Source organism: Oculina patagonica, chromosome 14 (assembly GCF_052425735.1).
Source record: "Oculina patagonica isolate OP01 chromosome 14, crgOcupat, whole genome shotgun sequence".
In the NCBI taxonomy this organism is placed as follows: domain Eukaryota; kingdom Metazoa; phylum Cnidaria; class Anthozoa; order Scleractinia; family Oculinidae; genus Oculina; species Oculina patagonica.
In genome coordinates this window covers 10,113,497-10,137,189 of record NC_135771.1, presented here as the reverse complement: position 1 = coordinate 10,137,189, position 23,693 = coordinate 10,113,497, and the positions used below count along the sequence as shown (strand labels likewise).

The following is a 23,693-nucleotide window of genomic DNA, read 5'->3' as shown; positions in this document are numbered from 1 at the left end:
ACACATCCCGCAAGTAATGGGTGAGCCAACCAGTGTGGCGCATGCCACACCTGGTGAATAGCAGTGAAACTACAGAGGGATGAGCCAACGAGAGTGGTGCATGCCTCACGCGGCTAGTGACTAAGGCTAAGGTGGGGTCAGGATCGCACGCAGCCTGATACGTGCAACTCTAAATGGCAGGTGTGAGCGGCTCTTCCTGTCAGATCTATATTGTCAACTCAGGATGTTTGTATACTTTAGTAACCTATGAATGACTGACTGACTGACTGACTGACTGACTGACTGACTGACTGACTGACTGACTGACTGCTGACTGCTGCTGACTGACTGCTGTTTTCGTCGTTCTTTGTGCCTTCCTCCGGGTTGGTCTGTTCTGGTTTGCCTCCCTCCACCGCGGCTTCTTTCTCTCCTCTGCTGGGTGCTCTTGCCTCGCGGGTCGGGACGTGATGCTCTCTGACTCTATGACTGACTGACTGACTGACTGACTGACTGACTGACTGACTGACTGACTGACTGACTGACTGACTGACTGACTGACTGACTGAACTGACTGATGAACTGACTGACTGACTGACTGACTGACTGACTGAAAGAAATATATTTCACTGACATTTTCAAGTTTGCAGCTAAAAATGAAACACAGGCGCTTCAAAAAGTGACAGCTTAAATTGCATAAAGTATGACCGATTTGGTTTGGAATGATGTGACATTAATAATAGCAAAACACCAAGAAACAATTATTGTAAAAATAAACTATCTTTTATTATAAATAATGTATATTTTGATAAACTATGTACATTATATACAATAGATACTCTACTTGTTTCTTAATTCACTGTTGACGCGGCAAATTTGCATCAGGAATGTTTTATACCCAGCAGTGGGTCATCAACAGTTCTTTTGCCATGATTTCATTTCCACTTGCTCTATATATTAACGATAAGTTATACGCTGTCTCCCTGTGAAGATCGTGCTTTTCTGAAAACTGAACAAAACAAATAAGGGGGAAGTAAAAAAAAGAATTAGCTCAACATTTGTTAACATTTGCCTGGTTCACACTAGCGAAATAACGACAAAACTGCAAGGTCACGCAACCCTCAAAAAACACGTTGATGTTTTATGTCACCAGTGTGAACAACACAACATAACATAGCAGGAACATAATGAAATAAGCATAACGGCCCCTTCTTTATGTTGTTTTGTCGCTAGTGTGAGCCAGACCTAACTGTTATGCTGCAGTGACAGGGCAACAGCTACAACCATTAGCAAAATAGTTGAGACACTCTCCCATAGATTGCTTTTTTCATTACACATCACCCAAAAAAAAAAAAAAAAAAAAAAAAAAAAAAAAAAAAAAAAAAAAAAAACCCAAAACATCAAAATATATAAAAAAAAAAAAAAAAAAAAAAAAAACACCCCCCCCATTTAAAAAAAAATTTTTTAAAAGTTTAAAAAAAAATTAAAAAAAAAAAAAAAAAAAAATAAGGGAAAAAAGAGGGCACAAGGTATAAATTGCAGATGTCTGAAAAGCCATTATTTACCAAGAGTGTCTCAACTCTAGATTTCTAGGATGGCGTTTTGCTACAAAAAGATGGTTTAAAAAACCATCTTTTTGTATTAAAAAATGCCACAAAAAAGAGTTTTTGCTGCGCAGCACTCAAAACAATTATCAATAAGTGTTCAATAGTGTTCTTGGAGTGCATTGAAGGCTGTATATTGTAGCTCAAGTGTTTCTTAGACATCAAATTCACACTGATAAAGGGGTTTCCCCGAAGCGTCTGGGTTTTTTTTTACAGCCTTCAATGTACTCCAAGAACACTATTGAACACTTACAAAAAGATGGTGCCTGTTCCAAGCTTTCGAAACAGCTCTCTCTTTTGCTGGCATTTTCCAGTTTTCTGTGTCTCACCCACACATTTTCAAAAGCAGAGTTCCTGTCTGTAGTAACGTACATTAAACCTACCTTGGCCGTTTTTTCTCCGCCATTTTTCGAAGCCTCGTGTAAAGGAAATTCTAACGCCTTGTTGTAATAATGCACGGCGAATTGAAGGAGCCCTGGAACAGAAATGGGAATATTTAAAAATAAACTGTGCTCAGAGGCGATAAGAATGTTCAAACGAATACAAACTGACCTAATTGATGGAAGGCGCGTGCAATGTTGTAAAATGCTTCCTGGCATTCACCACGGACGCCAAGGTATTGAAATAAAAAGATGATTCCCTGCCGAAAAAAGGATGAACATGGTATTAAGGCCCGGTTCATACGTCGCATTTCTGCCGTGTCGAATTCAATTAAACGAATTAAATTCGGCAGAAGTTCAACGTCTGAATCGGCTGTCGAATTTCTGTCGCACGTTCGACTAGTCTTGTCGCATTATCCGACAGAAATGCGACACCGATTCAAACGTCGCATTTCTGCCGTGTCGAATCTGATAAAAGATACACATATTTTGCGTTTGGATATATAGTTCGGCTGGCCAGTAAACTCAACTTGCAGTGTAGACTTGCCCCAAGTCGCTCGTTTTTTCTTTGCATCTATAGCTCCTTAAATAAAATCGCGTTGAAATCAAGCGCGAAAGACCACTTGAGTAAAATCACCTTTGAAATCGCAGGAGATCGCGCGGGATTCATTTCTGTGAACGCGCGCGCGAAGGAAAACAAATGACACTTGCCGAGGAATGGCTCGGAACGAGCGACTTGTGTCACTTGCAGGAAATCGATTCTGGCTGACGTTTATTGCCGCGAAAAATTGCATCATGCTTGTGTGCACTGAATGAGTTTCTTTTATTGTATTGACGTCAGTTTCGTGCGCCGTGTGCAGCTGACGCGCGCTGTGGCGTGTGTTAAAATTTCGCTTTTCTTCCCTTTTTTGTGGGAAATCATACTCAAGGCCCTTGATGGCTCTCTCATTTCTGTAATATTTAAAAGGGACAGGCACAAAAGAAGACATTTGTGTTTTTTGTTCTAAAACTGGTTTAACTGCCAATGTGAGAAGCAAACAAGTCTGCTCAAGAGGTAAAAAGTTAAAGGCAAGCTTGTCTCGCGAGCAGCGCGCGCTAAGTTAGCGGGCACAGCGCGCTCAGTAAGTTCGCGCGCAATACAATATGATTGACATAATCTCGATGGCGTCACCGGTGGAAAAATCCACCGGTGATGCCATATTTCAGAATTGGCGCGCTGCAGGTGAGACAAGTCGCTCGTTCCGCCACGATTCTCCGCCATTTTGTTTCTCATGCCCACGCGCGCCCTCCGTTTCCGTATCCAGCGGTCTCCTGCGAATCTAACGAGCGACTTGGAGCAAGTCTACTTGCAGTATAACCTCCAAATTAAGTGCGACACAAGTGCGACGTATGAATCAACAGTCGCATTTCTGCCGCACTAAATTGAATTAAATTCGACACGGCAGAAATGCGACGAATGAACCGGGCCTAATTTAGAATAGAACAACAATATTACGTTGATTTTGTTTGTTTTTTAACGAAACAAAATACCTGCACAACACTGGAATGTCTGTTCCGAGGAAACTTCTGACACGCCAAGTGGAGGTACTGCAGGCCCAAACATAGCATGATGAGCGGATCGTTTGGAGCTTGGCGGAACGCTCGAACGTATTCACCTGAGGACAAACGGAAACAAAAATGAACAAAAAAAAAACATAATAGATAAATACCCAGTTGCTTCAAAGAGAACTCGCAAAAGAAAAGGGTTTTTATCTGATTGTAATTTAAATCGGGTTTTTATATTTTTACTTTTAAATTTCAAATGTAAACGCACTGAGACGTATGTAAAGTGCGTGCTAAGAACTGTTATTATTATTATTATTATTGTTAAAAAAGAACCAACAAACAAAACCAGGGGGGGGAAGAAACGAGGTCTGGGACCGAGTAGCGATGCTCTCACAACTTGCAAAGCGATCAATTCACGATGTAGTCAGCGGTTTTTGGACGATGATGCAACAGGCAATCTTTTCCCGCGAAATGGAAGCTGCTATGTCGTGGAATCACTTATTATAAAGGGGTTCAATTCTCTTAACTAAAAATCTAAAAGCAGCGTGTTTAAATCCGAAAATTTCGTCATCGTCGTGTAGTTTTAAGAACGCAGAATTTTGTGATGCCGTGCTACTTTTCAGTGCTGAAATGCAAATGTTTGACATGTTTGTACCACGATTTTCAACTGGCCCACATGGGGATTGTAAATGAAGTAAAACAAAGAAAGACCAAGTCAACAAACAACCTCAAACAATAGAGCGGCAAGAACAATAGCTCCGACCAGCGCGGGAATATTCGATCGCCACGTTTTCATTACCATTCCAGTGATGGTTTTATTTCATAACAAACACCACATATTGACACCAAGAACCTTTCCGGAGAAATTTTCGCTGCTTTAAAGACAAAACTTAGAAAGTCTTTTTTATTACTACATATATAAAAAAAATCGAACTCTCTCACTGGTCCCATGTTGTTTTTATTTTGGCAAGTTCACAAAGAAAGGAGCTGCTCATGCGCCTTAGAGACATCCGCAGACTACCGCCCCGATGATTGCTTTGCAAGTTGTGAGAGCATCGCTCAGATTTCATATAAGAGAATGTATGGGAAGTTGCTTCCCCCCCCTGAACAAAACATTCTGCGGAATCCACTGATTTCGAACCCAGGACATCCGTGTAATAGACCATTTCCCAGTTCTCACTCCTTTTCAAAAAGAGTCCTGCCCGATACAAGACCTTTACATTGAACTCATTTTACTTTTAATGAAATGAAAAAGTGTGTATCAGACTTCATGTTGAAGCAGAAGCAAAGTTTAATTCAAAATCGCTTGCGGGAAAGCCCACTTCAACATGGCTACGACTTTGCGACTTTTTTGTTCCATAACAAAACAAAGCACACACAGCGGTCAGACGCAAACATTGACGTCACCTTCGATTTTCGGTGCCTCGACCCTTCTAAGAATTTGACTCGAAAGTGGGCAAGAATTTTCTAAGAAAACGTTTAACGCTGGGAAACTCAGTGAGATTAATTGTGAAATTTCCAATGCATAAGCAGCGTATAAACCTCAAAGTTCCAGGGACGGCGTTAACCTTTGGCTTAAAAGCAAAAAGTTTTAGGAAATTTAAAACGTTTGTATGCAGCAATTTGGAAAAGTTTTGGCGGGAACTGCACACGCGCGACTTTTGATCGCTGTGAAGAAACAAACCTCACACAGCTGTCAAACGCGGCACGCGTTCGCAGTTCCTGCGCAATTCCCGCCAAAATTCTTCATACAAAGTCTTAAATTTTCCGAAAGCTTTCGCTTTAAAGCCAAAAGTTAACGCCGTCCCTGTAAAGTTAAGGTTTATACGCAACTTATGGACGGGAAATTTGATAATTGATCTCCACTGAGTTACCCAGCTTGAAATTTTCTCTCACCGTACTATTTCTATGACAATTTCTTACAAAAGTTCAGGTCAAAAGGTCGAGTCAAATTCTTTGAAAAGTTCGAGGCGGTGAAACCGGAGGTGACGACGTTTTTTGCGTTTAACCGCTGTGAAAACATACCTATTGCAAATCTGTAACTACCGCTGACCAAAGCATTGTGAGCGCTGTAAATCACCAATGGAAATTCATCAGGATTTTTTATCAAGAGCCGCAAAACGTATCGCTGATGCCTCGAGTCTCCTGACTTGGCAGTTATTCTGGACATTATAACCCACAAGACGGGATTCTGTCTGTCCCTTAAGATGAGTATTTTTACGGCATCAAAGGCTGTCTTGTACTCTCTGTTAAGGTACAAGGCCACAATACTCATAAAGACAAGCTCTGTTTGGTAGGAGTCGGAGAAGCGATCCGAAGACAGCGCACATAACACCATGTGCTGGGCCTCAGAGTGACGCTTAAGACGACTTAGATTTGACACAACCTACAAGAAATGCAAAGAATTGGCGCAGTGGCCTAATGGTTAGTGCGCTGGACTCCGGATCGAGAAGTCCGGGCTTGAGCCCTGGCTGGGGCACTGCGTTCTTGAGCAAAACAGTTTGCTCTCATAGTGCCTCTCTCCACCCAGGTGTATGAACGGGTACTTAATGCTTTGACTACAATCCTGTGAAGGACTTGCGCCCCATCCAGCGGTGAGTAGAAATAGTCCCTGTTGCTTCATGCTACGGAATGGGCCATAAGGCTCGAATACAGACTTAACCTTTTAGAAGAAATAAGCTGGAATTAAGCACAAGCAATAGGTCGCTTTCGAGCTGAATTTTGTTTGTCGTTCAAAACGTGCCCTGGTGCAAAACTGTTCATATGAAAAATAGAAGTGGAACGTGCAAGTTAAACTCATTCCCACGTGAATGGTTTTGCACAAGGACTCGTTTTTAAACGGAGGCAAAAGGCACCTCGGACATATATGGTCTATTGGTTTTCAGTATATTATGCTAATTGATCAAAAATTCTTTGTCTAAAAGCAATACCACTCTCAACCATACGCACTTTCACACTGTTTTCACGTAAACCAGATCCGTTTTCTGTAACTAGAGTTCGTAAGATTTCGTTCGTTCGTTCGATCGTTCGTTCGTTCTTTCTTTCGTTCACTTGCCCCTTCGTTCGTTCGTTCGTTCGTTCACTCGTTCGTTCGTTCGTTCGTTAGTTCGTTCCTTCGTTCGCTCGCTCGTTCGTTCGTTCGTTTGTTCCTTCGTTCGCTCGTTCGCTCGCTCCCTCGTTCGGTCATTCGTTCGCTCGCTCGCTCGCTCGCTCGTTCGTTCGTTCTCTCACCTTTTTGAACATGTCCCACCATTCCTCGTTTCTAAGACCAGTGTCTCCTCTACTGCTGGCTGCAATACCTACCAAAAAATGGAACTGTTATTTCACCAAAAAATGGTCCATTATAATAATTTAGAACAAAAGCGTGACGTACTGGTGGGAATAAGCGTTGCGTTACATAACGTAGCGTAAACATCACATAAGCATTAGCAGTGACAAAATAATAGAGCTGTAAAGTCCTACTTGCTCTTGAGCGTGACTCTTCTTGCTCCAACGCTTCTTTTTGTTTGAATTCTCTCCTGTGTCTAGTTGATCTTAGGGCCATCTCTAAGAAAAACAACAACATCAACAAAAAAATTATTCAGCAGACGTGACACTTCCTTGTCTTGCTTTGGGGTGTAAATTACGGATTTTGGTCCCGCGTAGGGTGTCTAGGTTAGAGATGCACGTAAAAAGATATAAAACGTCGTCATTTTTGTTATCATTTTTTCCTTTCTTTTATAAAACGTTGTTATGCTGTGATGGCGGTCTAAAACGGGTCTAGATCGATTAGGAAAGAAAAATGGTCTCTTTTAGGGGTAAAAAAGCTTGAGCCACGCCCAGATTGGTCTCATTATGAAAGGGTCCAATTCAAATTTTCCGACAAGCAGCCCCGTCCCATCCCCGTCATAAAAAGACTGTATAAAACAGCATCTCTACACAAACCTGCCAAATCTTTCATGTAATATACATCAATGAAGAACAGTCTGAACATCTCAATTCCTGCTTCGAGAAATTCATCAATGCGATTCTGAGAGTGCAACAAGGCACACTTGTGGAAGAGTAGTCGAAAATCCTGTCAAATAAAACAGAAATTGCCATGATTTACAGACGAAAAAGAAACCGAGAGGAAACACCGTGATCAAACGAAATTTTCCCTGTTTTACCCACTCTACAGTAATAAAACAGACTTTATGCCCAGCCTTCAAGACGTAGACCGGACGTTTTCGTGTGAATAACGTACTTTGATATAACTGATTCCCCTTGTAAGGATCACATTTTCTGATCACAGAAGCCGAATTTATTCAACAAAGTAACATTCATTTTTTTTTTGGAAAATTTAGTTCTGAGAACTCAGCTTGTGATAGAGCAGGATGATGTCCCCCACTTGATGATTTTCTGTTTTCTCACAACTTGACAGTTTGACAAAGTACTGATTTAGCAAGAAACAAATAACTTTTTGATTCCTCTTGTTAATAAGAGGTTGTTAAACTATATCATACCATGCGGATACAAGCAGCTGTTTAACTCTACGATAACTATTTTACTGTGTTGATTTATTAATTCTGACTTAAAATGCGATAAAATGTCTTGTTTGTTTGCAACTGTAAATTTTAATGCCCGGGAGACATATTTGTTTGTAATGAAGCTATGGTTTTGTCATTTATATCCATAGAAGTAATTTCTTCAATAACATTACGGTTCATAGGGAGTATTTGGTAAAACTTGATAAAATAGACTAAACTCAGCCGTGACACAGTCCCTTTAACTGGTGACCGAAACAGAAACATAGTTGACTGACCAACCTGTGGCTGTACTGCAGGCTCCCTTTCAGATCCCTCTGAGTGCACAGAGCTCGTATCCATGGCAACTTCTTCCTCAGTGGAATCGGCAGCGCCTGCTGTACCTCTGGGGTCTATCATGTTACCAATATGCAAAAAAAAAAGAACAAGCTACGTCATGAAATATCTTCAAAAGGAACGATACCTCACAATAATAGTTTACTACCTAGGAATAAAAACGTGAGCTTGAGTTTTCTACAAACGCAACTGACTAAACGAAGCTGGGGTGACTATAATGCCACTGCATGTTCTTCCTGCAGTCATTGCATTAAAGGTGAAGTTCGTTCCAAAATGACACTCTTTTTCTTCACGCCAACGAAATGATAATACAAAGATATGTTATTAACCAAACTCGCAGCTTCCGTAAGAGTATTTAAACCCTGTGAAATCCTTGTCTGAATTACAAAACTTAAAAACCAGCCGCCACCATCTTAGAGTACCGCGGTAACTTAGCAGCCTGGTGATGTATGCTTAACGTCAATGAAGTTAACGTTTACTATCTCTTGGAGCTTGGTTTGTGAAAAATGAGGCTGCACAAACAGGCATTTCGAAAAACAAGCCAATACAAAATAAACAATGAGTGTCAAGTGTTTAAACAATGTTTAAACTTTCTGCCAAACTTTAGGTTGAGCTCTTTAGCGTCACACATGTGTACATCACCAGGCTGCTGATTTACACCAAGATGACGGTGGCCGGTTCTCGATTTTCGGACTACTTCAGACAAGGATTTCATAGCCGGGTTTAAGTACTCTTTGGAGGCCTGCTGAGACATGGGTAGTGACACTCCGGTGAATGACACAGGGTGTCGCTGGCAGAGCAGGTGGATTTTTTTTCTTCAGGCGTCTTGGAAAAGAGTACGGCCAACATGATACGCGGAAGTGAACAATATTAACGAGAAGATGCCGAACAGTAGTGAAAAGACGCCCAAGGGAAAACCAACGTTCCCCAGGTAGTCCCTTAAACCGAACCACTCGCATGCAACTCGTGTTTCCACTCGAGTTTTGAACATTTTACGACGCAAATTCTGGAGTGTAAAATATGTTCGAATTGTTAAATCCTCCTAACCTTTGACTTTCTACAGCTCTGAAACTTGTTGTGCAGTGTAAACAGCAGTAACATAACTTGCCAGATAGCTGGCTAGTAACAGTACCCTGGTTATACATGTAATAACTATACGCAAATAAACTAGGCAACCAATCAGGACACTCATAACATTATTGCCATTTTATAAAATTGTTTATTTTTTTTCATTCGCTAAAGCCCTGGCCAAACGTTAAGGCAAGTGGATGCAAGTAGTTGCAAGTTCAACTTGTATACAGTCTTGCGTTGGGTAGCCAAATGGACACGCAAGTTTAGTTGAAAGTGTACGCAACTTTGCAAAAAGCCGTTTAAAATGCTACGAGGTGCAATTCAGTATTTGAAGTAAACAGCAAGACTTGCGTTGGGTGGGCAAACGGAGAAAAACTTGCGTTAACTTACATGCGTTAACTGAACGCAAGTCAAAGCAAGTGCACGCAAGTGCTAGCCAAACGGAGACGCAAGTAGACGCAAGACTTGCGTCTCCGTTTGGTCAGGGCTTTTTAAAAGCTCTGTTGACAGTTAACTCACCAGATAACACATCGAGAGCCTGGTTGGGTCTCCCAAGCTGTTGATGAAGGGATGCCAAGATGAGCCGCGCATCCAGATGGTTTGGAGCTAAGCTGACAACTCGTGCATACGCCAAGGCGGCTTCTTCTAATCTGCCAAGCGAGGTCAGACATTCTCCTTTCTTTAGCCACACACCAGCCTACATGCATTTATAGTAATTGTCAATTTTTACAGAAGAACTTGCCTGATCACCGATACATGAAGTAGCTGCTGGCATGAATGAAAAGCTCCACTTATGATTGCCTTACAAATTAACACAGGACATTTTAGCAGCAACTTACATTGTGTGTAAATTTGCAATTTCAGCAGGATGAAATTTCTAAAGTGGTATTGCTATCCACACTCTTATCGCTGCCAATTACCGCTAACCAAAACAGACGCAATTATTACTACCTACCCCCCAGCCCCCGGCCCGTGCGCCCCAACCCAAGATAGGTCCTACCAATACCACCCCTGTTAGTTATGTTGAATTGCATGTCACTAAATGCCACTGTGCCTCCCATCAAAGTAAGAATAGAACTGCGGAAAAACGGCAAGTATCCAGTCACTCACCAGGCAGTAGTTCTTCGTTGCAACAAGCATGTCAAGAATTGGCAAAGCCTGCTCGCAGTCACCTACACACATAATAAGGGGAAAAAAATAAAGTAAAGTGTCTGCACCTGCACAAAAGTGGTCCACAACGCCAGAGCTTATTCCGGTTTCTAAAGCATTAAGCGACAATTACAACTGCAATTAATTATTGTAACTTAAGCATAATTTTAGAGATTTTTAGTTTTTGTAATTAGATTAATTAGTTGTATCTTAAATTGTATTTTTTTTTTTAAAAGAGGGCTGCAGGTTCATCAGAATTTTTCTGTTACGTGCTACCCTCTCTAAATAAAGTTGCCTATCTGTCAATCTATTTAAGGAGTATTCTTACTACTGCTCAATCTGTTGGACAGCCCCGAGTTAGCCCCGAGGGTGACAAGGAGTTCACTTTACTCGTTTATTGATTTCTGAGGACACCATAACTCACCGTTCTCTGCATAAGCTTCAGCAACATCAATGTACAGATCGCCTACTCCCTCCACTGGTTCCATAAAAAGAGGAGCAAGAATTTCCTGAAAGCATAGAGAGTAACAATATGTCATTGTACATGTGCCATTTATTGACAGTAGCAAATTGTGTTTAATAATATTATTCGTAAGTATTCTTCAAGGTTGACAAAAAGATGAACTTAAAGACACTTTAAACTCATCACCAATAGATGATGGAAATGGTGGAGCCATGTATGCTTCTAGCGAATGCAAAGGTATCCATGGTAACCCTGAGAGCAGCAACCACCAGGCACATCACACTGATAGAAATCAGTGGAATACTTACCAACCAAATACTTGCCAAATCTAATGCTTACCCTATGAAAGGGTGGGAGGAGTGGGAGCAGAAAAGCATGGTCTAAGTTGAGCAGGAGACCACACAAAAAATTACATGCAGCACACGGCTGGAACAACAAGCATGATGCCCCCACAGACCCAATACGCATGACTGCTGCAATGCGCCACTGACCAGCATTGGTTTGAGTCTACCTTAGCCTAAATCCCATTTTGTTACCATTTGTTTAAAGCTGATTTCCAGTCCGTACTGCGCAGACTCGGGGTTTGTTTTTGTTTTTGTTTTGAATTCGTTGAAACGTTACACTTCGGTGACAGCATACATGAAGTTTTTTAGTCTGCCATTACATTTCGTTTCGTTCAAGAATTTCTGATGAGCTCATGAAACGTTGGTTTGAAATAGCGTCAAGGTTCTTCTACTCGTTATTATTTGTTCTGCAAGGATATCTGGCATTAATAATGAAGAAAAAGGTAAGTTTGTCGCGGAATTTTTAGTTCTACTTGTAAACATTCCTTCGTGTGAGGCTCACATAAACATTGCAGCCGAGATTGCGCAGTACGGACTGGAATTCATCTTAAAGTCTAACTTAGCCTAATTTCAATTTAGCCACATTATCAAACCAGAATTTCCCATAGTCACAGTTCATGTACCTTAACTGCAAGTAACTGCCTAACATGGATAAGGCACACAACAATCTTAACACGTAAATCGATTGGAAGGTCCTCTGGTAAAATCCACTTGATTGTTGTTTCACCACTGTTTTTCTGAGGAGACGTGGCTGTGGTTGTCTGGTCTGGACTTTGTAGTTGCGAAAATAATGTTAGAGGTGACTCCCCAGAAGGTTGAGTTATCACTTCCTTTTTTACATCACAATACTTTAAAATCATCTGAAACAAAAAATCAAGAAGTATAACATTTAATTTGACTGTTATCAGTTCAACGGGTTGATAAGGTCTGCATTAAACTTGCGTCACTTGCTTCTTATAACTTCGTCGCTCGCTATCGTGACTTTGTCGCTCATTTATCCCGACTTCGTCACTCAAAAGAGTCGACTTGTAGCAAGTCTAGGTCTGCTTTTGAGCTTAGTGGCCCATCAGGCTAGAGCTTATTCCAGTTTTCATAGCATGAGATGACTAGGAGTATTACTACTCCCCCCTGAATCCATCCAACCCTCCAAGTTAAGACCATTTTAGTCACCATGGCGACTAAAATTTTGGAGCTGGCGACTAAATTTGAACCAAGGTCGCCAGCCTGGCGACTAAAATTGGGAGGAAAGATTGAAAGCATCAGCTTAATGTGGTGACTAAAATTTTTCACTGGCGACCAAACTTGAGTAGTTGGTGGCCAAATGGCCACTAAGGAAAAAAATAAACTTGGAGGGTTGCCATCGCAGAGTTACCTGCCAGCATTAAATTCGCTAACCCATTTATACACCTGGGTGGAGAGAGGCACTCTGAGAGTAAAGTGTTTTGCCCAAGAACACAACACAACCACCCGGCCAAGGCTTGAACTGGCCCTGCCACTCAATTCGGTGTCCAGCGTGCTAACCATTAGGCCACCAGGCCTCCTATGGTTTCAAAGGGTACTTAAGGTTAATTCCCTGTATTTATAATGAAACTACCATTGATATACAGTAATATAGCTACTGTAACTATCTTTTTCATATAATTTTACCGATATAACAGTATAACATTACATTTAACAGTATTGAATAGTATTGTGGAAGGCGCGGTGGCCTAATGGTTAGAGCGCCGGACTCCGGAGCGAGCGGTCCGAGTTCGAGCACCGGCCGGGGCCACTTGTGTTGTGTTCTTGGGCAAGACACTTTACTTTCATAGTGCTTCTCTCCATCCAGGTGTATAAATGGGTACCGGCAACATAATGCTGGGGGGGGGACTCTGCAATGGACTAGCATCCCATCCTAGCCGCTTAATGCTACGGAAACCAGGATAAGCTCCGGCAGTGCGGCAGTGTGGGCCGCTTGGCTTGTGGCTTCTCCTTTACCATTGATATAATATAGCTACTGTAACTATCTTTTTCATATAATTTTACCAATGAAACAGTATTGCATTACATTTAACTGTATTTCACTATAGTTTACCTGTAATGCAGGTTCATAAGCCTTGGATGTCATGTGAAGATCAGCAAGCATATTGATGACTGGGCAATAACAAGAATTACAATTAATGCAGTTTAATAAATTAATAAAACAAATCTGATGCACAATTTTAAAATTACACAGGAAAATTATGGCAAAAAATTAATATTTGAAGGGACAAGTGGTAGATTTTTGTCTTTTCTTACAGCAGGGCCCCTTTTGATACCAGCCAAGTGCTGATTGGGCCACCCTACCTAAATAAAGTTGACCTTTACCTCTAGCAAAAGGGTTCAATTTACAATAGTCAGAGTGATTTTTGTATGGCCTCAAGCACGTGAACACAAACAAGACAAATAAACGAGCCAATACTAGTAAATGAAGGAGCGAACGAGTGAGTGAGCAAATCAAGCAAGCAAGCAACAAGTTGGTTTAAACAAAGGAAGGTAAACGTGTACAGATTGAAAGAAGCTATTGTCTTTGATATCACTCATTTTTCAGCATTCTGATAGTTCAATCAAACAATAAGCAGGAAGACTTGACATATAGCCTGTTTTGATTTTTTGATCTATAAGCCGATGGAACAGATCACAAAGACTCAGGAAAACAGTTTTCAAGGTCATAAGAAAATCGCTCTTTTTGGCCTTAAAGATGAATTCCAGTCCGTACTGCGCAATCTCCGCCTGCAATGTTTATGTGAGTCTCACACGAAGGAATGTTTACTAGCAAAGTTAAAAATTCTGTGACAAGCTTACCTTTTTCTTCATTATAAGCAACAGATATCCTTGCAAACAATAATAAGGAGTAGGAGAACCTCGAAGCTATTTCAAACCGACGTTTCAGCTCATCGGAAATTCTTGAACAAAACGAACCGTAATGGCGGACTAAAACTCTTCATGACTGTATGCTATTACCGAAGTGTAACGTTTTAATGAATTCAAAACAAAAACAAAAACAAATCCCGAGTCTGCGCAGTACGGACTGGAAATCAGCTTTAAATCAAAGATGGCTACACATACAAACGAGAAAGTGAGAACCTGCTCAAACAACTTTACACAAAACAAACTTACCTTGGTTGTTGACATGGTTTGGATATTTAGAAAATGCAGCTTTCAACACTTTAACAGCTTCCTCCAACGAACTGTTTTCATGGTATAACTAGTCCAAAGATAAGAAGCACATAATATTTTACATTGTACCCTAAAATTAAAAATAAAATTAAAATAAGCCCCCACACCCTCTCCCTGTAAAAATACATGTCATATCACCGAAAAATTTCAGATGCAAAAATCCTTGCGATAATATAAGCCCTACCGAATATAAGTTTTACGAGTTTGTATTTTAGTTATGGCTTGAAGAGCTTGTTTTGTACTTAATGTCATTGGTGTAGACATAGTTTTTTACCCAACAAGAGCTCAGGAGCCATAGCTCGACTAGTTAAATGTTCTCGTGAAATAAAAAGGTCTGCATGTTTTGTTCATTTAATGACTGTAAGACTTGTAACAGGCTTCAATATCTCAATAAAATAGTATTAATTATGATTTTTACATGTAAGTACTTGCATCCCACCTTTGCTATTTCAGAAGATAGATCAATATACTTTGCACCATCATCCTCAGGCACAGCCTACAAACCAACAGAAGTTGAAGTACCTTGATTTACAGTAATAACTTTATTAATCAAAACTATAACAAAATTCTCGAACGTGATTGGTTATCAACAGCCCGATTTGAGCACTAATAGGACAGTGTACGCGTCATGCTTGTAATTGGACAGTGTAATAGGACAGTTTACGCATCATGCCTGTGTAATTGGACAGTACGCGTCATTTTGCGCGCGCTGTTGTTGTGCATTTTGTTGAGTAAACTGTTATGTTTTTCAGTATTCATTAAGACTTAACCATTTCGCCGGTAAAGTTTGTTTGTTTCTCGAATTTTGTCATAGTTTTGATTAATTGGTAACAGGACTTCGTTTCGTCCAATTCTGTCTGTAATCATACTTGTGATTAAACAAATCGGACTCCCGCTTCGCGGTCGTCCGATTTTGTTAATCACTCGTATGATTACAGACCAAATTGGACTCCACTCAGTCCTATTACCATTATTAACATGTGCGAGAAAGCATAGCATTTTAAAATCCTCTTCCTTGGTTAAGTGCTTTATAATTAATTTTGACATCAAAACTGTCTGAAAAAGATCTAGGGGTGTAAACGATACATCAAACTATCGATGTATCGCAATCAGGAGTGCTCCGATAGTGATACATCGATCGCAAATTCAACTATCGATAACAGTCGCGATAGTTTCATTAACTATCGATAGTTATGATAGTTTTTCAAATGGTGTCCTCTCTTGTTCTCTGCCATCCTTTCTGGGCTTTCTGTTCCTTGTTTCAGAATCCGTACTGTATAACTAGCCATAAAAGCAAACTTCACAGACGTCGCTTGTCTCCAGGGCCTTATCGCATTCAAAATGGTGGTTCAAATATTAACTCCACCTCGCTCTAGGAGAACGAAATGATTACAACCCTATAAAGTTGCTAACTACAATACTATCGCAATGGTATCGCAATATAGTGTCACTACTATCGCAATAGTACTGCAATTATTATTATAGTAATTTGACTATCACAATTTTATCGCAATAGGCAAAATGATCCCGATAGTCACCCCTAAAAAGATCTGTTTTCTGGTTAGCAAAATGGTACAAAACATTATACCGGTAATTATATCAAATGTAGCTCTAAAATGAGTCACCTACAACTGTTACCTTAAGAGCAGCTTCATAACATTCCAAAGCCTTCTTTGGATCTTCCATCTGATAGCACAAGGCTGCTTTGTCCCACAGAATGTTTACATTTATAGGATCCAGCTTCAGTGCTACAAGACAATTACCAGTAGACATGATTAAATTTCTTTTTTCTTTCACATTCCAGTTACTGTAATTTGCATACTATGACATTATAAATAAACATGATTCAACTTTAAGCATTTTCAAATGTTCAAATTGTGGACAAAACTGGATGCCTGAAATTCAATAAGAGCCTCCAAACAAATTGAAAGGCCTGTACTCTTAACACAGGACTTTTCTTACATTAATTTCCTTAAACATTGATAGTCATGTACTGTATTTTGTCATCAGAAGAGTGATCTTTTTATTATCAGCTTCAAGATTAGAATTATTTCCCTTGAACAGCAATTCTACTAAGTATACTAGTCTATACTAGACTACAAGCCTGAGCTTTCTATAAGCGATTAATAGAAACTCAGCTGTGTTCTATTGAAAATCCGCGAATCAGATTGGTTCTCCCACTGTTTTCTATTCGCTGATAGAAAGCAGTCGTGCGCGCGAGTAGCTCTTTAAGCGGTAAATTTTCTTGATTTTTGTCTTCAAAGTGCACAATATTGTAGGTTTTGGACTGTAATCCTTTAGAGTTTCTACTAAAACAATTAGACTACTCGTCCTCGTTTTCTATGAGCGATAGTCAACTCGGCTGCGCCTCGTTGACTATTTGCTCATAGAAAACTCAGGCTCGTAGTCTAATTGTTAAATAGTCAAAAAGGCATAGCCAAGTTGACTATCACTCATCGAAAACAGGGGTGAGTGGTCTAACTGTTTAGTTGGTAGAAACGCTAAAGGATATTGCAGTCTAGACTGTTCACAGTCCTGTATGTTTCTGTGAAGTCGTAGAGATCGATCATTCAGTCCAACAGGCCGCCATCTTGGCTCAGAATGTGAACAAAAACTGGGGAAAGTGCAAAAACACTGTAGGAAGAGGGTGGGGTGTTTATAGCGTGGGGGTGGGGGAGTGGAAAACATATTTTTTTCCGCCCCAGTCCCCATACCCATGGGAATTTTGCACTCTCCCCAGTGTTAATTCATGTTTGTGAACCAAGATGGCAGCCCATCGGACTGAACAATCGATCTCTATGACTTCACGGAAAAATAGGGGACTGTAAACAGTCTAATTGCAGTCCGAAACCTATCATGTACTTTTAAGACAAAAAAAAGGAAAGCTAGTCAATGTGCGCAATCATTTTCTATCGGCAAATGGAAAACAATTCAACAACCATTACATCCACAGATTTTCAACAGAACATGGCTGAGTTTCTACCATGAATACTAGTTTAAGTTACCTTGGTTGTAACAAGTTAATGCCTGATCAAAGTTATTCTGTTCAAGAGACATCATAGCCAGCTTTACCCACTCCTCTACATCACCAGACTTGCTGAGATAGGCAGCAATGAGGAAAAACTATAATGCAGGAGAACACTGCCATTAACATGGGGATTGAGCACAATAACTCAATGAGCAGTGTTCTAGTGAAGAACGTTTTCCACAGCTAAGAGTTGACAAAAGATTAATGACAGAGGGTGCTTACCATTTGTAAGAAAAATCCGGTTGGTGTGACCGTTGCATAATGGTAAGCGATTTTCCGAATATGCCGACCAACCGGATGAGATTTCGCTTACCATTATTCTACCAGGCGTTCCATCCCGCTCACTCGATCAAGCGCCAAATTCAGTGTTGTTTTCTGTCGATATAGCTGAATATTTTGAGGTAGAAAACAAACTTTTCGACGAATAAGATGGGCTGATGCTGTTTACTGCCGTCAGCTGTTCCATGAGACGCGATTTAAACAGAATACAAGGTTATTTTGAGGTAACTGTTCCCACCTACGCACCGAGTGAATTTCGCAGTCGAGTGAAAATTGGCACGGCCGAGCTAGATCCTGTCCCGAGAAAAAATATGAACACATGAACAATTCCAACGTGGAATACCAGAGGCAGGCAGCTTTTATCTCCTGTTAAAAAAAGTGCTGACATTTCTATGGTCGAGGTGAACATACACGTTCTAAATTGGTCACAGTAAATACGCCATATTGTATAAAACACGACTAAAACCGCGCGAAAGTGCTAAAAAGGGCCTGGAAACGGAAGATTCGTTCAAATGGTAAGGAAATTTCCGATGTTCCGTTCCGAACGGAAAAAGTGGAGTACCTCTAGAGGTAGTCCACAATTTTCGAATGGAATTTCCGGAAAATTACCTTACCATTTGACTTTAAACCGAAATTTCCGGATTTTTTGGCTAAATGGTAAGCACCCAGATTCTAGACTCTTTTGCTGTACTTTTTGCAACTCTGTGGCAGACAAATGAAGTTTTGCACATGATTGTAAATAATTTTATTACTAGTTTATGCTAAAAGACCAGTTTCGTTTCCTTTAAGCTCATTCCGAAGTGTACTTTCTTTCAATCTGCTCTTGGGCCTCCAGGGGTGTAAGCTCCCCTGTTAGTAAACTCCCCAAGCCCTTACGAACTTGTGTAAACTCTGGGCTCATAAATGGAATTTTACAGTATCGCAGTGGGTTGCATATTGGGAGATTGAAACCGTCTTTTTAACTGCTTCATTTAAGAGGTCTTGTCAGGTTTTTTATCAACTAGTAAATACTAGTTGATGATCAACTCCATTCTGATACCAGATTTATTATATTATACCACCTACAGTTTTCATCTCAAAAATGCTAAGCAACTGGGTGACAACCTTTCAGATTGAGTACTCTTGAGCACTTGCACTGTTCTTTGATTCCAGCAAATTGCAAAGAAAGTCCTGTCCAATGGCCTGGGGCTGAGAGATTTTCCTGTTGGGCTAGTTAAGTAAATGTTTGGACTTTTTGGTTGGCAGATGAAGTAAGACCAAATCAAGTAAGACCAAATCAAGTAAGACCAAATCAAGTAAGACCAAATCAAGTAAGATGAAGTAAGACCAAATCAACCTACTATATCAATCGTGTTAGAACTAATTATGGCAAATTTAATTTACACTTTTCTGGTCCCTCCATCTGGAATAACTTGGATGAAGAACTAAAAAGTCTATCTCTTCATTCATTTAAGCAAACTATGAAAAAGCGTTATTTAAGTACTTATGGTTAATGCTGGCTTAGTATTTTAATTTTCTTTTCGCTCGTATTAGAGTGATTTCAGTTAACCCGTGAAATAGTTATTACACTTTTAGATACTATTAGACACAAATTTCATTGTTTTCTTTTGTTTCCGTTCGACTATTACGCACAAACTGCTAGATATTGTTGCACGGGTTAAATGAAATCACTCTAAACTAATATTAACAAATTTTAGTTTAAACATTAACTGGTACTGTTTTTCTTTTTTTTTCTTTTCCCATGTTCCCTTTTTTCCCTACTTTTCTAAATTAAATTATCACTTATACATACTTAGTTACATTATACTTATTTATTTGTATTTCATTTTATATTTTTTTTTTCTTTTCTGCATGGTACTTAATTACTTAGTACTTGTTTTATTTTACTTTTGTCTTCTTTTATGTACAACCTTGTCAAAGCAATTAAATTTTTTTTTAACTACTCAGCTCGTTTAGTTTATTTCTATTCTGAGTAGTTTTTTTGCCTATTCTAGTTAATTTATATTATGCTGTAATTTATTTTCTATTTAATTTGGCAAAATAAAATGGTTGTTGTTGTTGTTGTTGTTGTTGTTGTAGACCACTGAGAGAGACCTTCAGCCTAACACACAACAGTTCCAACTTGCCCAAAGGACAAGCTAGATAAACCATTAATTTTTCTTTGTACCCTTTCCAGGGATAATACAAATACATGTAAGAAACTAAAATACTATTACTTCAACAAAGATTTACCAAAAATGACACTTTTTTGCTTCCCCTGACTGAGACCCGCTCTTCAAGCAAAGAACAGTGCACTGTTGATTATCAGACCTGTGATTATTGTACTCACATTCTGCAAGACGTTTTGAAAAGATCATAAATTTTGTAACTCCTAACAAGCTGTATACACAGTGTACACTCAGGGCTCGAGACTAACGGTAGCCAACTAGCCAAAGGCCCAGGGGGGTACTCCAGCTTGTTAATGATGGGGATGATCGAAGGATTTTTTTGGGTTTGAAATTTTCGATTCCGGGATGTTTTTGGGTTGGAAAATTTGGCAAGTATTTTTTGGGGTGACTTGATTTAGATAGGGGATTTTTTTGCGTATTAAAAACGAACTAAAGTGCCTTGGCACGGCCTTGGCGTACTAATGGTATCATGAATAAACAAAACGAGCGTTCTTTGTGTTATGTTATTGCCCCTCCTGGCAATTTAGGGGTAATTTGGCAAGGGATTTTTTGGGGGGTTATTTTTGGTCCAGGGATTTTTTTTGGGTAATGTCGGAAGACTTAAGGATTTTTTTAGGTCCTGAGTTTTGCCTCCATTCGATCATCCCCGTCATTTACAAGCCGGAGTACCCCCCAGGGGCCAAAGGCTACTAAAATTTAGGTTTTGGCTACCGGGTTTAGCATTCCTACTAGCCATTTGGCTAGTGAAAAACTCGGAAAAGTCAACTGTTCTTGATAGAAATCAATATACCTGACTAGTGAAAAATTACTTTTGGCTAGTAAAATCTGACATGTCACTAGCCAGTAAACCAGTGAGTTAAAAAGTTAGTCTCAAGCCCTGACACTGTAACTGAATTTACCTGGAGAGCTTTGTCTTGATCTTCCTGTTCCTCGTACATCATCCCTAAAGTCTGGAAAGGTTCTGCACACTTTGGAACTGAAAAATACAATGCATCGTCCAGGTCAAAATATGGAAAATAATCAGCACGGCACTCAGAAGAGTAATCTATGGGATATCTTCAAGAGCAAGCCAGTAAAAACTACAAGCAGGTTTACATGTACATGTGCATTTGTACATGTATGTGGCATTTCTATATGATTACAATCTATGGTCATTTAATTTCTAATTGCTATAACAAGTTTTTATTTACTTTAATGACCAGTTTACAATAGCTACTAACCGTAAATTATCTAAAACAAGCATAAACTACTTGTTCCTTGAAGCGACCAGATTACAGCTGTAAATCAACATTTTTAATACGGTCATGTAGTTATAGCAAATTCACTAAAAAAATCTGTACCTTGTCGAATTATCTCCATACATATTCCTTTGGCTTGTTCAATTTCTCCTCTAGCCCATAAAATGTTAGCTTGACCCATAGTCTGCTTCAATTTTGGTGGTAATTCAGATAGTTTACGTCGTCCAGCTCTCCGTTTCTTTTGGAGTGGAATCTCCTCCATAAATTCATCGACATCTGTACCCCCATGTTTCTTTGCACTTTTTGCAGCTGATCCTTGTAGCAAGAGATCTGTCATTTTAACAGCAGGTCTTGATTTCTTTGTCAGCTGCACCAGGTTCAGTAAATCACGATTTTGACCACTATCAGTGAACTGATTCTGCTCAACTGACGCAGTGCTGGCCCCGGATTCAACTGAACCTATTTCTGACAATTTGGCAAAAATTGGATCTGATACAACAACAGTGATCATTTCTGAAAAGACAAAAAAAAAACGGATGTGAGACATAATGTCAGTCGTAACATCCAGTCTAGTAAAGTAGTGTCTCTGGATAGTTATTGCTATAATTAATTCATGACTTTTTTATGTCCAAGAAATAGTTAAATACATACCGTAAAGATCCATGTATAAGCCACACCTTTTTACTCAAAATTTAAGTCGAAAATCGGGGGTGCGGCTTATCTACGGAAACATCCCTGGTTGGAGTTTTCAAAGGCCTAATTAATATTCATAAAAAAAAAACTTCTCAAGACGGCACTGAATAAACATATAACAACCTGAAAACTTTGTTGTTGTTCACTGCCTTTTGGTTCCTCTGAAAAGCTGTTTGCAGTGAAGCCTGCCGGTCACTTCGAAGCATGTCTTTCCGCGCGCGTATAAAGCACCAAGAAAAAACCAAGTACTCACAAGGCAAATGGCCGGCCGCTTCGCCTTTTTATTGACCTAAATCACAGCAAATGCATCTGTTGGATTATCAAACTCTTATTCTGCATAAAGTTTTTATCCTGTTGTGGGTAGCAGTTTCCAAGAATCTTAAAAAAGGGGTTTCTTCCGAAGAAAATGTCGCAATGTTTGTTTTTAATGCCCAGACTCCTCTCTACATTTCAAAGCTTGGCTACTAACTTTGCAGTGAAACCACTCGGCTAACGCCTGGTGGTTCCACTTGAGTTTTGAACATTTTCTGACGTCATTTCTATGGTCTATAAGAGTGTAGACCATGGAAAAAATTAATGTGGTCAATTTGTTAAATAGACAGGCTGATAGTGGACCTTCAAACCTCTTACCACCCCAGTGGCGGATCCACTTTGAAGTGCCGCTGGACCCGGACCCCCCTATTTTTTTCGGAATAGGGCATTTTCTTTGAAGTGCGGGAATTTTCTTCGCAGAATTCAATATTCATAGTCAAGCGGGCCCCCCCTTAGCTGAAGGTCTGGATCCGCCACTGCACCCCCCTGCCAAAAAAATGACCTACCACCCTGCATGTATAAATAGATTTAGCCAAGCCTAAAAGCATAGCTCCCCAAAAATTTACTTTGCCTTTTATTTTAATGTCTGAATTCACTGACCATAGACATAAAAAAATGTAGGTCTTGAGCCTACCATCTAATATAAAACCATTTTCCGGTCAGCATTCAACTTTATAAAAACATGTTGCCTCGATGAGTGATACACCTGAGCCTGCAATATGGTCATGTGATACTGGTCGGCAGACACCTTGTATTGACAGCTGTCAATTGACCATAATGTGGATGCCCAGTATCAAAGAGGTTAGGGTTAATCTATTTCTGAAGTGGGCGACATACGTACGTACGGAGGTACGCGCCTGCGAGCCATGCTGCTTGCCGTGAAGACCATCAAAACTCAAGTTTATGGTTTTCCTATTTCTGTGGATTTTCTATGGGTATGTGGCTCCGCTGTGGACCTCCGCTACTACCATGCTGGGAAGGTCTTGCAAATGACGTATTAAAATTTCTTGTATTAGCAAGTCCAGCAGCCTACATGCAATCATAAATATTAACAAATTAACCTCCTTGAAAAGGAGCTTACCAGTTGGCGCACTGTTGTCTTCGCTGGCAGCAGTATTCATTTGAATATCGCCAGCCTCAGCAACCATTTGTGCTTGCGTTTCTCCATCCCCCTCAATGTCAACTTGCATTCCATTATCCTCCAACTCTGCATCACCTGTCCCTCCTCCACTATCAATCCACTCAGCAAAGCTTATTTCCCCACGAACATATTTCATAAGAATATTAATCCGTTCGTCTTCCATCTTGCGCGACAAAAAGCATGCATGAAAATTCACTTTTTGAACACACGACCGTCCGCCATCTTTGACCTGGCTGCTAAGCGGGAAGTTCATCCGGGTTTTTTGT

The 23,693-nt window shown here is 40.0% G+C and overlaps 1 protein-coding gene across 1 annotated transcript; it reads right to left on the bottom strand.

Moving 5' to 3' along the window:
- Positions 1–723: 723 nt before the first annotated feature.
- Positions 724–23,655, bottom strand: LOC144637677 (general transcription factor 3C polypeptide 3-like). Its single transcript, XM_078496736.1, has 21 exons — positions 23,368–23,655; positions 21,384–21,794; positions 20,943–21,019; positions 17,574–17,691; positions 16,207–16,316; positions 15,008–15,064; positions 14,509–14,596; positions 13,445–13,503; positions 11,994–12,230; positions 10,988–11,072; positions 10,525–10,586; positions 9,934–10,111; positions 8,290–8,399; positions 7,430–7,559; positions 6,968–7,051; positions 6,737–6,804; positions 5,531–5,891; positions 3,491–3,615; positions 2,133–2,220; positions 1,964–2,055; positions 724–985 (listed from the first exon to the last, which is right to left on the bottom strand). The coding sequence occupies exons 1-21, from the start codon at positions 23,588–23,590 to the stop codon at positions 869–871; spliced, it is 2,880 nt and encodes a 959-aa protein (XP_078352862.1). The 5' UTR covers positions 23,591–23,655; the 3' UTR covers positions 724–868.
- Positions 23,656–23,693: the final 38 nt, after the last annotated feature.

Bases quoted from the DNA above. Each gene is read 5' to 3' on its own strand.
- LOC144637677 (XM_078496736.1), bottom strand. From the start codon at position 23,590: ATGGAAGACGAACGGATTAATATTCTTATGAAATATGTTCGTGGGGAA. The intron at 10,587-10,987 runs GTGAGTTATGGT...TTATGTGTGTAG, and splicing joins TGAAGCTTATGCAGAGAACG to GTGACTGCGAGCAGGCTTTG. The intron at 5,892-6,736 runs GTGAGAGAACGA...CATTTCTTGTAG, and splicing joins GGTGGGACATGTTCAAAAAG to GTTGTGTCAAATCTAAGTCG.